Genomic DNA, 13824 nt, shown 5'->3' with positions numbered 1-13824 from the left:
GCCAACTGTTTTTAAATACAACCATCTCTCAATGGCCCCCCAAAACCTCTCTCAGACTTAACCCATATTTCCACAACCTCCGTCTCCTGCTAGATGTCCCCAATGACTTACACATCTTGGACGGGCCAGACTATCGTTATTTTGTAGGGATCATAGATTTCTTCACTGTCTACAGTTTCAGAAAACGGATAGAGAACCTGTGGAAATCCCTTGTTTACCCTGACCGTACCTTCTCCACTGTCAACCCTGTAGAATATGCCCACCGACTGTGCAGATGGGTGAATTTGCACACTCATTGACTGGGTCTCCTCAAAAAAATTCCTACTCTGGGTTGCTCCCTTCCACCATGAGGGGGCAGCCTTGGCTGAAAAAGAATCCGAAGCCTTCTTGGTAGGCTGTGCACTTGGGCTGATGTTTTGACTGCATTTCCTAGCATCCCCAGGATGCTGGGGAGATGAAGTTGGGGTCAGGAAGAGCACTGGACTGAACATTAGGGTACCAGCATTCTAGTCCCAGCTCTACCTCTAATTACTATACTTTCTTCATCTCAGCCTCGGTTTCTTCCTCTGTAAAATGAGGGTGTCGGATTTAATAGACTTCTAGCTTTGTGATTTTGTGATCTGGAAAAAAAAGAGAAACTGGGGGCTTAACCTATGCCTCCTCCTTCTCTACTGATGGGCCGAATGATGGCTCTGAACCGTCATCCACGATAAGAGAACGACTTCTGGGAAGCCTCTCTGGCTCTCTCCAACCACCCACATGGCAAGGGACACTTGGGAGAGGGCCTTATCCCCTGGATCTAGCTATAGCTTCCCAGAGCCCACAGCTGTGGCAACAGAAGAACATAGATAAAGAAATAATAAGAGTATTATTTCCCCAAGGGCAGGGAACAGGGTTCTTGGTGGGGGTGGTCATACAAAAAATTCCTTCACAAAGAAGTATGTGGAGCCAAGGTGGCAGAGGTGGGAGGTGAGGTTCCTGTTTATGTACTAGGACCCTGGCTCGTGTAACCTTGAGCAAGTCGTTTGACTCTTAATGCCTCAATTTCCCCTTCTGTAAAGTGGGGAAAAATAATGATTGCTCCTTCTACCCTCCATCTCCTAAAAGATAAATATATGTAGGGTTAATTGGAGGGAAGATATTACAGCAATATACCAAATATTTCATGGCATCAGGGATCTGTCATTTCTTTGGGATGGATATTTCCTTCACTGCTATAATTTAGCAATCTGTCTCTGATGCAGTAGATGGTCTTTGAGAGTTATGTCCAAAAACATCACTGTGGTTAGTTGATCAATGAACAAACATTAAGGATTTGATGTGTGTCCGGTGCCAGGAACGGAAAGATAAAAATGAGAAGGTCCTTGACCTTCCATCAGGCAGCTAGGTGGTGCGGTGGAGAGAGCGCCAGGCCTGGAGTTAGGAAGACCCCAATTTCTGAGTTCAACACCAACCTCAGGCACCAGCTTTACTAGCTGTGTGACCCTGGGTAAGTCACGCAATCCCGATGCCCTTCGTTTCCTCATCTATCAGTGGCAAACCACTCCAGTACTTTTGCCAAGAAAACCCCAAATGGAGTTATGAAGAGTTGGACACAACCGGATAGCAACAGCCATTCTGCTGGAGGATTCCCTCTGCTACCAATTGACAATAGGCAAAATTCCATTTGGCATGGAACCGCCCCTCCCCCCCCATGGTAATCTCTCCTATGGCGGTCAATAGGGAATCGGGATGATGGAGGGTATGCCGACAGCTGTGCTACTCGTGCTCCTTGCCAGCCAGCCATGGGAGAGATGGTTTTCAAAGGTGGCGCCCAGCTCAAATGGCCTTGCAGTGAAGGGGATGGGCCTGGTTGGCCACTGGTGCCCTCCTTGAGGCCTACTCCTATTGTCCTGACCCCAAACCAGCCTGAGAGAGGCAAGACCCACCCCTGCAGCGCAGTCTAAGGCCCCAGCAATGTCTCCCGACCTGGGCCAACAGGCATTCCGTCCTCCGCTGCTCTCCACCTTTCCCTGGCTTGGCAGGAGCCTCCAGAAGGTGCGCTCTTCTGGCCTGCTTTGGAAAAGCTTGGCTTGTCCCAAGCTGTGAAGAGCTTCTTCACCAGATGTTCTGTGCGCCAGTGTGATGTGTAAAGAAAACAAGTCAGCGAGGATAGAGGGGGCCGGCAGATCTCTAAAAGGGCAGGGGAAGTCACAGCTCCGCTTCAGAAGAGGAAAGGAATTTCCTTACTTTAAGCTCTCGTAGGAGAGAGATAAAGAGAGAAAACATAGAAGATAATCGGGAGGAGGCTAGGACCCTGGAATTTCTCTCCTGGTATTTACCCTGGCTGCCTGGGGCGCCCAGGGTGTCTCTTTAACTTCTCAGGCTCTGGTTTTATTTCTGTTATTTTTAAAAACCAAACCAAACCAAACCAGCTCTTACCTTCTGTCTTAGAATCAATAGTAAGTATAGGTTCCAAGGAGCAGAGCAGCAAAGGGCTAGGCAAAGGGGGTTAAGTGGCTTGCTCAGTGACACAGCTAGGATGTGTCTAAGGTTAGATTTGAATCCAGGACCTTCCATCTCTGGATCTGGTGCTCTATCCACTGAGCCACCCAGCTGCCCCTCACTTGTCCTTCTTAGAGCCGCTCTTTGTTGGATCAACCATTCGACAAGCATGTATTGAACTTACAATGTGCCAATCACTGTTCTATGCATGAGAACTAAAAGCACAAAAGGGAAATCAGCAGTCCTTACTCTTAAGCTTGGTGCAGCCAGGTGGTGTAGAGGGTAGAGTACTGGGCCTGGAGTCAGGAAGACTCATCTTCCCAAATTCGAGTCTGGCCTTAGACACTTTCATACCTATGTGACTCTGGACAAGTCATTTCACCCTATCGGCCTCCGTTTTTATGTCAAAGGAACTGGAGAAGGAAATGGCAACTGCTCCAGTATCTTTGCCAAGAAAACCCCAAATAGGCTTATAGTCAGAACTGAAAAATGACCCAACAGCTCTTGGGAAGTTTATAGCTGTATTGGGGGAGACATGACAACATATAAGTATATATTGTATGTATATGTAAATGTGCATATATATGCTTGTATTTGTAAAATAAATACAAGGTGCTATTTATGGAGAGGACACTAGCCAAAGTGAGGGTGGGGTGTAGCATCCCAAGCATATTCACATCTATGAAATATAGATGACTGTATTACTACTGTGTCTCCAAGCATGAGGCTTTACCGATAAGCTTTGTGAAGGTAACCTTGACCTGATCACGAGACCTATTGCCCAACACAAGTCCATTAACATGTTCGGAGACTTGCCCGGGAAAGCGCGGTTATGTCCTACACGCCCAAAGGTGTTCCCTCTACCTTGCCACCCAATCTTAATTGTCTATACTTTGTGATGTGGTTACTACGTCCTTGGGAGTACCGCCCAAGCAGGACAGGAATAAATTCAGAGGCAATCCCATGAACTTCCTCTTGACCTTCTCCTTCCCCGAGGCTGTAACCATCTCGGCCTGCATTCTCTATCTTAATCTCCTCAACCACCTTGTATTCCATTATCCTCATTTTCCTCCTTAAGGAAAATCATAGGGGTTGCCTGCCCTATCCAATCACTGACTTGTCCCTGTCTTTCATTCTCCACCCTGGTTCTCGGTTCCTACCTCTCCTCGGGTCCCATCACAAAGGTGAGCCCTTCCCTTGTGGGACCCTGCTGGTCAGGGAAGTCCATTAAGGAAAACCCCACACTTGGCACCCCGGATTTGGGAGCGAAATTCCTTTGTCCCAGGCATTCAAGCACGTGCAACCTGAGGAGCGATCACTGAGGTACGGAATCACAAAGGCGTGACCTTGCAGGTGGCCTCTGAAGGTGAGAAACGTCTTTTATTTCAATTTCTCATTTTAGAAATTATCTAGAACCACGGGTCCATAAGCCTCATCATATACTAGTCACCTTAGACGGTTAATGTCTCTAATTGAACAGAAAGGTATTGAGATCTCTGAAACATTGCTTAAATAGGCACTGAAGCAAAATCTGAATTCCCAGCAAGGGGAATTCCCAAAGTGCAGCTATGAGATCTGATTGGTAAAAGAAAAAACGAGGCAGTATCAGAAAGAAAGACAAAATATCACAAGTCAGTTGGAATACTTGGGAAACTACAAGGATGGCCTTGACGGCACAACCTGTGCAGACTTCAGGCATCACAGGTGCTGGAAAGCCAAGCCTCAGTCTAACCCTAATTCTCAGAATGCGGAAGGTCCCTCCACCTGTGGAGGAAAAAGCCTCTGCTCAAACCAATCTCTTAGGGCAGATGGCTGAGAGAGCGCCATGGGCAAGTCTAACACTTTCTCCTAATCTTTTCACTATGGAGGATTCCATTCTAAAAAGTGCAGATGCCATAACGTTCAATGTGTTTGGCTCACTGCTCCCTCCTCTACCTTTTAAAACGTGGGAAATGAGGCAAAGGGCGTTCAACGCAAAGCCATTTCAGCATCCCGATCATAAGGTAGAAGAATCTTTCCAAATGCAAGAGGAAGTCTCTTCCTCGGAAGCTTTCAGTCTTCTTCAGCCACCTTCATCCTTTAAGGCTTCTTGTCTTGTGCAGCCCGCCCCCTCCCCCGCAGAACTCTGCAAGCCAAAAGGGCAATAAGGAGGCTACAGATAGCCCCCTGCAAAGGAGAAGCAGGATTTCTAGATTGTGCTGTAACATGTAAAAATATGGGAAGCTCGCAGCATTACAGAGCTGATCAAAACTCTTTAGCAACAAATTTTACACCAGATGATTGGAAATTAAGACAAATATTACCTGCTGCTAAGAGCACATGGATTCTGATTACAATGCTACATTAAACAAGGAGGATTGACTTATCTTTCAGTCTTTTGCTCTTCCTTTCACTAAAGATACTAACAATATACTTAACTCTCTTTCTTCAGCTGACTGATCTATCCTTGCTATCTCTCCCCTGTCTGTTGCTGCAGAAACAGACAGAAATATTCTATGTCAGCCTCTGCCTCCACCCCTGCTTAATGTAGTATTATGACCATTTAAATTTATAGAAATAAGCAGGTAGAAATGTTTCTTCTACAAAACTTAGAAATGATTCCAATAGTACAGAGGGAAGTTTAATTCAGCCTCTGGCCATTGAAATCCTGACTCCTATAGAAATTCAAAGCAGAGTATCAAGCTTCTAGCTAAAGCATACGGGGCTAGATAAGACCAAAACAGACAAGTCCTAGAACCAAACCATTCTTATCAATTAAATATAAGTTCATGGCAAGAAATTTCTTTACTTAAACATTGCTTATTGCAAAAGTGAGGCAAGAAAAAAGCCAAAAATCATAACTCTGTGCCATAACACTCATCTACCAGAAGTTACCTGGCACAGGTGAATGGTGAAAGCTTAATGAGCAACGCTTAAACTTAGAGCAAACCTTTCATCACTTTGGGCTACTAGCGCAAGGTTAAAGTGCTGTGAGGAGACGATCCCTCACATAAGGACCATAAGATCGTATCAAAGCATGAAAACTTCCTTAAGCACCTAAAGGAAGACCAGTTTAAAAAAAGCAGAGCACGTGTTTGCCCTAACTAGGAAGCAAACAGACATTTTGCTCTCAAGAGGACAAACGAGCAAAAAGACTTTCTTATCAGCAAACCTCTCCACCAGTTTAGCATTTCTAAAAGGAACAGGCCTTTTGAAGCAGCACCAGAGAATACAGGAGGAATATTATTTAAATGTAAAGGTATAAACCTGTTATGCAGATCTTTGCTAAAAGATGGTATTATTATGAAGCAAAATTTAAAAATTAAATTGTCTTAATTTGGATTGGACATGGCAAAATCACATAAGAAGGTCTAATTGTATTTCTTATAAGGCAAAGTTTTAAAGTTAAAAAGTCAGAGAAAGACTTTTGTCATATGCTACAGGAGATATTTTATCTGTAATAATATTTTAAAAAGAATTATTGTTTAACTGTAGGCTAAAAAACAAGGAATAAACACAAATTTATCAAGGTTTTCAGAGGTAAAATCCTCATGGACTCTTGCAACCATGTAACTCACTACCAAATTTATTTGGATCTGGGAAGGAAACTTAATTCAGCAGTTTCATAAATTGAACCTGCCATATAGAAGGCAATGCACCTACACCTCAGGTTACAAGTTTTTATGATAAGTATTGAATATTATCAAAAGCAAAATTAAAAATCAGTGCAAATTTTTAATTGACCAACATCAATTGGCATATGCTTTAGAAAACTTTCATATATATTCAAATTTTAAATATGTAGAAATCATTAAATTTTTAAACAGGACATAAGGTCAACAAGGATAAAAATTAGCAGCCATTATTTAAAAACCTGTATAAAGTTAAAAAATTGTATGTAAAGCACATTACTGCCACTTTATCCAAAAAGCAAATTAATTAGAATTACTCAATATCAAAATAATATAGCATCAATTCTAAATATGAGACACATTCTCAGCATTGCAAGGCATCAAAGTAAAAACAGTGCTGATAGGATTCAAATTGTTAATCAGTAATAACTTATTAAGGTTATTAATTAATTTGATTAACCAGTAACAGTGACCTATGTGTGGTTTAGAATGGGCAACACTACCACTTATTCAAATTGCAAATATCAATCCTAATCATTACTGCAGTATAAAACCAATTACTAGTGTACAAGCTCAAATATTACTTGCACTAGGTGGTCCATTTTGGCAACATATTTTGAATATCTAATTTTAATCACTTGAAGCATCAATTAGTGATGCTACATGATTTTTATATTTTTAATTTTGGTCACATTTCTATATCAACCACCTTTCATAAAAAAAAAAAAGGGGGATATGTAGCATCCCAAGCATATTCACATCTATGAAATATAGATGACTGTATTACTACTGTGTCTCCAAGCATGAGGCTTTACCGATAAGCTTTGTGAAGGTAACCTTGACCTGATCACGAGACCTATTGCCCAACACAAGTCCATTAACATGTTCGGAGACTTGCCCGGGAAAGTGCGGTTATGTCCTACACGCCCAAAAGGTGTTCCCTCTACCTTGCCACCCAATCTTAATTGTCTATACTTTGTGATGTGGTTACTACGTCCTTGGGAGTACCGCCCAAGCAGGACATGAATAAATTCAGAGGCAATCCCATGAACTTCCTCTTGGCCTTTCTCCCTTCCATGGAGCTCCACTGGGCTCCTCAATGACTATGTCTCTCTCCTCTTGACCTTCTCCTTCCCCGAGGCTGTAACCATCTCGGCCTGCATTCTCTATCTTAATCTCCTCAACCACCTTGTATTCCATTATCCTCATTTTCCTCCTTAAGGAAAATCATAGGGATTGCCTGCCCTATCCAATCACTGATTTGTCCGTGTCTTTCATTCTCCACCCTGGTTCTCGGTTCCTACCTCTCCTCGGGTCCCATCACAAAGGTGAGCCCCTTCCCTTGTGGGACCCTGCTGGTCAGGGAAGTCCATTAAGGAAAACCCCACAGTGGGGGCACTTTATGTAGAAGACTGCACCTGAGATAATTCTTGAAACCAGACATTCTAAGAGGCAGCAATAAGGATCAAATCGCCTGTCCTCCCCCAACTTCCTCCCTAGCAAAGATTCTGTGCAGGGCCCTCTTCTCTTTCTCGGAACTCATTAACTTTCATGGGTTTAGTGATTATTTTTATGCAGATGACTCCCTGATCTCTAAATACAAGTTAGGTCTCTCTCTTGACTTCCATTCCCAACTTACCCACTAGATGTCCTTTTGGCACCCCAAATTTAACATATCCAAACTTGGATTATTTTCTCCCCTCTCAATTCACCTTTCTAAATTCCCTTTTTCTGTCCAAGGTACCACCATCTTTCCAGTCCCCCATATCCACCACCTCTGAATCATGCTCCCCTCATCACTTGACCATGTCCAATTGGTCAGTTCTGCCTCTTGAATCTGTCCCCTTCTCCATACCCCACACTATCCCCACTCTAGTTCAGGGTCTTACCATCCCTCACCTGGACTCTTATAATGGCTTCCTAATTGAGTGCTTGCCTCATCTTCTCTCCTGTTGAATTCATCTTTCCCACAGTTTCCTGACTCACAGGTCTGAACATATTCCTCTCTGATCCAAAAAGATGCCCCTTACTGGCTCTTAGGTGAAAATACAAACTCTCCTTGGCCATCCAAAGCCCTTTAACTTCTGGATTCAGCCTCCCTTTCCAGGTGTGATGCACATTACTCATTGGAATGAGGATGAAGATTGAGAAAAGCCCATTGGATTTGGCAACCAAGGCCACTGCTGACTTCAGAGATGGCAGAGCTCCTTTGATGGCCCAGCCAGCCTGGCCAGAGCAGGCGTTCTTCCCCATACAGGACGTTCCATCTCCTGTCTTCTTGTTATCACCTGTCATCAGAGGCTATCCCTCTATGCCTGCGATGCTCTTTTACCCCTCTAAATTGATGGCTCAGCTCAAGGGCTCACTTCTTATATGAAGTCTTGCTGCCAGTGCCCCGTGAATGAATTTCTTTACCATGTATATATGGTGGGCATTCATATGTGTACACATTGTTTTCCCCAATCAAATACAAGGTGCTTGAAGGGAAGGCCCATTTCGTTTACTTCTGTGACCCCATTGTATAAGTAGCTATTTAATAAATATCTGTAGTTTTGTTGACTAGATAACCCAGTGGGCTAAGTAATTCGAGCACAAAATTATGAATTCTGGTTTTATAGATAAAGAAACTGCCTTAATCACAATATTTGCCCTGATATGAACCTAGGCATCCTTATTTTGTAGCTAATCCTCTTTCTTTTTCTTCCTTCCTTCCTTCCTTCCTTCCTTCCTTCCTTCCTTCCTTCCTTCCTTCCTTCCTTCCTTCCTTCCTTCCTTCCTTCCTTCCTTCCTTCCTTCCTTCCTTCCTTCCTTCTTTTTTCTTTCTTGGGCTAGTCAAATGGGGTTAAGTGACTTGCTTAGGATTACATAGTTAAGAAGTGTCTGAGGCTACATTTGCACCCAGATCTTCCCAACTCCAGACATGGCAATCTATTCAATGTGCCATCTAGCTGTCTCCTATAGTATACTTCTTACTAGTCATTATGGAAATGAAAAAACTCATTAAAATATAAATTTAAAAAGAGCGAGAAATAAAGATGAAATAATATTTGATCCTAGAATCAATAGGGAGCCAGTGGAGTTGATTGACCACAGACCTGTGATTGAAGAAAATCACTTTGATGGTTTGGTGGAGGATAGATTGGAATGGGGAAAGATGTAAGGCAGGGAGGCCAACCAGAAGATTATTGCAATAGTTCAGGAGAAAAGTTTCAAAAAAACAAGGCAAAAGGTTTCAAATTCATAGATTGAGAAATCTTAGAAATTCTTTTCTAAATTGGAAGAAATATTCAGCTACACATTGTGAAGAGGCAGTAGAGACTACTGAAAAGAGGGCTGTCCTCAAACACTTCCTAGTTGTGTGACTGACTCTGGGCAAGTCACTTAACCTCCATTGCCTAGCCTTTACTGTTCTTCTGTCTTAGAACCAATCTTAGTATTAATTCCAAGACAGCAGGTATGGGTTGGGGGAGTGGGGGAAGGAAGAGGCCTAATGTCTGGGATGATGGTGCTGACTTCAGGCCTGGCACTCTATCCACAGCACTACCTGGATGTTTATCCATCTCTGACTATACTTTTGTTTAGAGGGCACTCCTGGAAATGCCCCAAGAATAAGGTGTCTAGATTAACTGGGATAGGCTATTGTAGCCAACAAAGTTAATGTGATTTTAAGAGATTGAGATTTAGTAGCAGCTAGGTGGTTCAGTGAATAAAGAGCCAGGCTTGGAGATGGGAGGTTCTGAGTTCACATTTATCCTCTGACACTTCCTAGTTGTGTGACCCTGGGCAAGTCACTTAACCCCCATTACCTAGCCCTTACTGCTCTTCTGCCTTGAAACTGATACTTAGTATTAATTCTAAGATGGAAGGTAAGAATGAAAAAACAACAACAAAAAACAGAGGCCTAATTAGTCTTCTAGGGTGATGGGCCTTCTTGTCCTCTGGTCCTGAATGGATCACACGTGGAGTAATTAATGCTTTCAGTTTGGGTACCAAATTTTTGGAAGGATGTTAACCTAAAGGGCAACCAGGATGGTAAAGACCCTGAGGATGTTGCCAAGTAAGGAAGATTAGCTGAAGGACCTGGGGGTTTTTAGCTTAGAGCAGAAAAACTTTATTTTATTTTTTTTATTACAAAAATATTTTATTTTCCTAATTATATGTAATAACAAATTTCCACCTAAATTTTCTGAAATTGTAAGATTCAAATTATCTCCCTCTCTCTTTCCCCTCCCTCCTCCTGGAGTTGGCAAACAATTTGACCTGGATTATATACATGTATTATGACACAAAACACATTTCCATATTGTTTATTTTTTTGTAAGAGAAACCAAAACTCCCAAATAAAAATACAAATAAAGTAAAAAGTAGTCTGCTTCTATTGCATTCCAACTCCAACAGTTCTTTCTCTGGAGGTGGATGACATTCTTTGTCTTAAGTCCCTCAGAACTGTGCTGGATTGATGCATTGCTGAGTAGCTGAGTCACAGTTAAACATCGTACAATATTGTTGTTACTATGTATAATAGTCTCCTGGTTCTGCCCATTTCACTCTGTATCAGTTCACATAAGTCTTTCCAGCTCTTTCTGAAATCATCCTGTTCATCATTCCTTATAGGACAATCCCAATCATATACCACAATTTATTCAGCCATTCCCCAATTGAGGGACATCCCTTTAGTTTCCAAGTCTTTGCCACCACCAAAAGACCATAGAACAGAAAAACTTGAAGGAACATGAGAGCTATCTTTGAAGGGAGGAGCAGACTGGTTCTGTTTAACAGTAGAAGGTAGAAAGATGAGTAAATGGGTGGAGACTGAAGAGAGATGGGGGATTCTGGGAGGACCTCGTTTCAGATCTGACCTCAGATACTTCCTAGCCCTGTGACCCTGGGCAAGTCACTTGCCCCCAGTTATTCAGCCCTTACTGTTCTTCTGCCTTGGAACCTATACTTAATATAGATTCTAAGACAGAAGTCAAAACAAACAAACAAATAGTGATCTGGGCAGAGGAAAATGAGAAACTTCTGGAAAGAACTTAGCCTCCTACACCCCACCTTGAAAGAGGAAGAAACTTGACTACAATTGTGAGTAATCAATTGTGAGTAATAGACAAGGCCATGCTGAGGGTGTGGCTGGCATGGCCACCTCACAGGCAGTTTGGGGACAGGGAAGGAGAGAATTTTCTTTTGCCAAAAGGGTTTTGGAGTTAGTTTCAGCCCTCAATCAAAAAGTCATTTTATATATTTTTTTATTAAAAAAAAAAGCCCCACCTTCTGTCTTAAGACTCAATAGTGTGTATTGGTTCTAAGGGTTGGCAATGAGGGTCAAGTGACTTGCCTAGGGTCACACAGCCAGGAAGTCTCTGAAGCCAGATTTGAACCTAGGACCTCCCATCTCTGGGTCTGGCTCTCAATCCACTGAGCTTAAAAAGTCCTTTTAAAATGTTACTCAGCCTCCCTTCTCTGTCCTAGTAATTGTGAATTAGGGTGGGAGAGGCATGGCCTTTGCACCATGACATGGACATGAATACCTCTTAAGGAACCATATGGCCCCTCTCATTCCCCCAACATCTTTTTAGAGTCCATAAATAATGGGCTGGCTCTATCCCTTTTTGGGGTGGCTGGAGGCTCTGTGCCCTGGATTCTAAGCTCTCACCCAGTCTGGAGTCAAAAATGGAATAGGGTGGAAAAGCATTTGTTCCATTCTTTGGTGAGCAGGCACTGGGCTAAGTTAGGTTTAGAAACTCCGAAAACCAAGATAGTTCCTGCCCTCAAGTGGTTTACATTCTGATTGAATGAGATGATATAAAGGAAGGTTAATTTGTGGTCATAACAAGTGGAAAAGGCAGATAGTAGTATTAGGAAAAGAATTGGAGCAGATGGGAAGGCTCTGGGGACCTTGGGGAGAAGGGCAAATGGGTTCTTTATTAAAAAGATAATGGACTCAAGGGTGAGAGTGGGCTGCTGGGGTTCTTCCAGCACAGGCAGGAACCAAGTGACAGTGGGCCTGGTGTTGGGAAAGGGGAAGGTCTAAAGGAGACCAGAAGGGATCTTAGAATTTGGCCCAACCCTCTCATTTTACAAATTAGTTAATACAGTGATTATGATGTGAGCTGCCATTCCATATTATCAGCTCCACCCAAGACTATTCCACCAGCTATTAGGCTATTATACCATCAAAAGCCATTTCTTCAAATAAAATTCTTTTCTTACTTCTAGACTGGACAGAGTTTGAGTCTCCCACACCAGAGAGAAGTGCTGGGCTAGGAGGCAGGGAGACCTGAATTCAAATCTTACTTCATACAGTTATGGACTATGTGATCCTGGGCAAATTCATTTTAGTCTCCATTTCCTCAATCTATAAAATGCTGGGAAGTGGGGATGTTCTCTAAGGTCTAAATCTCTGATCCTATGAAACTGAGTCTTAGAGGGGTAAAATGTGGCTAAGGTCATCCCACAGGCTCACCAGGAGAGGAGTTCAAAGGCAACATGTAGTCATATCTGGCCCCCTTCTAGTCTCAACATCCCCCCTTTAACCAGTTCCCCTGTGGCATGGTTTCAAGCCCAGCTCAAGAGAAAGTCTTAGAGGAACTTTGCTGAAGACCTGAGTTTGGGGCAAGTCATACAGTAATCTCTGAGCCTCAGTTTTCCCAGCTGCTAAAATGGGAATAATACTAGAGACCTATTGAAGAAATCACTTTGTAAGACTTAAAAAGTGCTATAGAAATGTGAAATGATTACTATTAGTTCAGGCTCTGCCTCTAAACAATCAGGGAGTCAGACTCCATGGGCAGCGATGCCCCAGGATTCTCTAATCTGATTCAGAGAAAGGGTGGAGTGTTTGTTTCCTGAGACTCCCAGTTGGCCTGGGCAGTGTCACCCATCCCTGCCGGGTCTGCAGAAAGGGCTGGCTATGTCCAGAGGAATTCAGGCTATAAAGGTGATGGAGAAGTTATCTGCCTCCTGGCTTTGAGGCCTGTTAAAGGGAATTGGCTTAGGAGCAGAAGCAGGGCAAGCTGACCTCACTTTCCTCATCTGTAAAATAGTGATAACAGTTCCTGCTCTGCATAACTTGCCTCGGCACAAGATAGATAGGGAGCAGGGACAAGGCGATGGAGGGGAAAAGCCACGGAGCCCACGAACTCACTCCCAGCTAGTTTCAAGCCTTATTTATTTAGTCCTCATCGAGCGGCAGTGTGTCCTCCTTGGTGAGATGAATCAGGCACACGGTCGGTGGTTGGCTTCCAAGGCCCCTGCCTGGGAGTTTTGAGAGTCTTAAGCCAGATGGGCGGGAGGCTCAAGTTGGGCTGCGCAGGGCTGGGAGAGGGTCTCCGATGGTGGGGGGCTGGAGGGCGCCTGGAGCCACTTCTTGCGGTCTATTTCTTCAGGGGCCAGAGCAGAGTAGGGCCACGGCGTGGAGGTCGGTAGCAAAGGCAGCCCAACTCCTGGATCAACGGGAATTGTCCAGAACCTTCGATGCATGATCTCTGTTGCGGGAGGAGGGTAAAAAGGGGAAGGATAGGGAGAGAAGGGGCTTCCCGCCGCTCCTGAGCATCCGCAGTTTCCTTCACAGCTTGCTCCGGCATGGTCATGGGCATGGACATGGGCATGGGCATTGGGACGGGGACGGTGACGGGAACCGGGACGGAGACGGGGACGGGGGGTGGTGGCCGGGGGTATGCGGCAGAGGAGGAGGAGGCTCGGTTGTTGCAGTCACCGGGCATCATTTTCG

General features: G+C 43.8%; 1 protein-coding gene across 1 annotated transcript in view; it reads left to right on the top strand.

Annotated features, from left to right (window-relative positions):
• PIP5KL1 (phosphatidylinositol-4-phosphate 5-kinase like 1) overlaps window positions 1-650 on the top strand; it is a 9938-nt gene extending 9288 nt beyond the window's left edge. Inside the window, exon 5 of the mRNA XM_056817134.1 lies at window positions 3-650. Coding sequence (XP_056673112.1) covers window positions 3-299 — 297 coding nt within the window. The 3' untranslated portion in view covers window positions 300-650. The remainder of the gene's footprint in view (window positions 1-2) is intronic.
• Window positions 651-13824: the final 13174 nt, after the last annotated feature.

The sequence above is a fragment of the Monodelphis domestica genome, chromosome 1, assembly GCF_027887165.1.
Source record: "Monodelphis domestica isolate mMonDom1 chromosome 1, mMonDom1.pri, whole genome shotgun sequence".
In the NCBI taxonomy this organism is placed as follows: domain Eukaryota; kingdom Metazoa; phylum Chordata; class Mammalia; order Didelphimorphia; family Didelphidae; genus Monodelphis; species Monodelphis domestica.
Note: the sequence above shows the minus strand (reverse complement) of the source record. Positions and strands in the feature narration are given on the sequence as shown.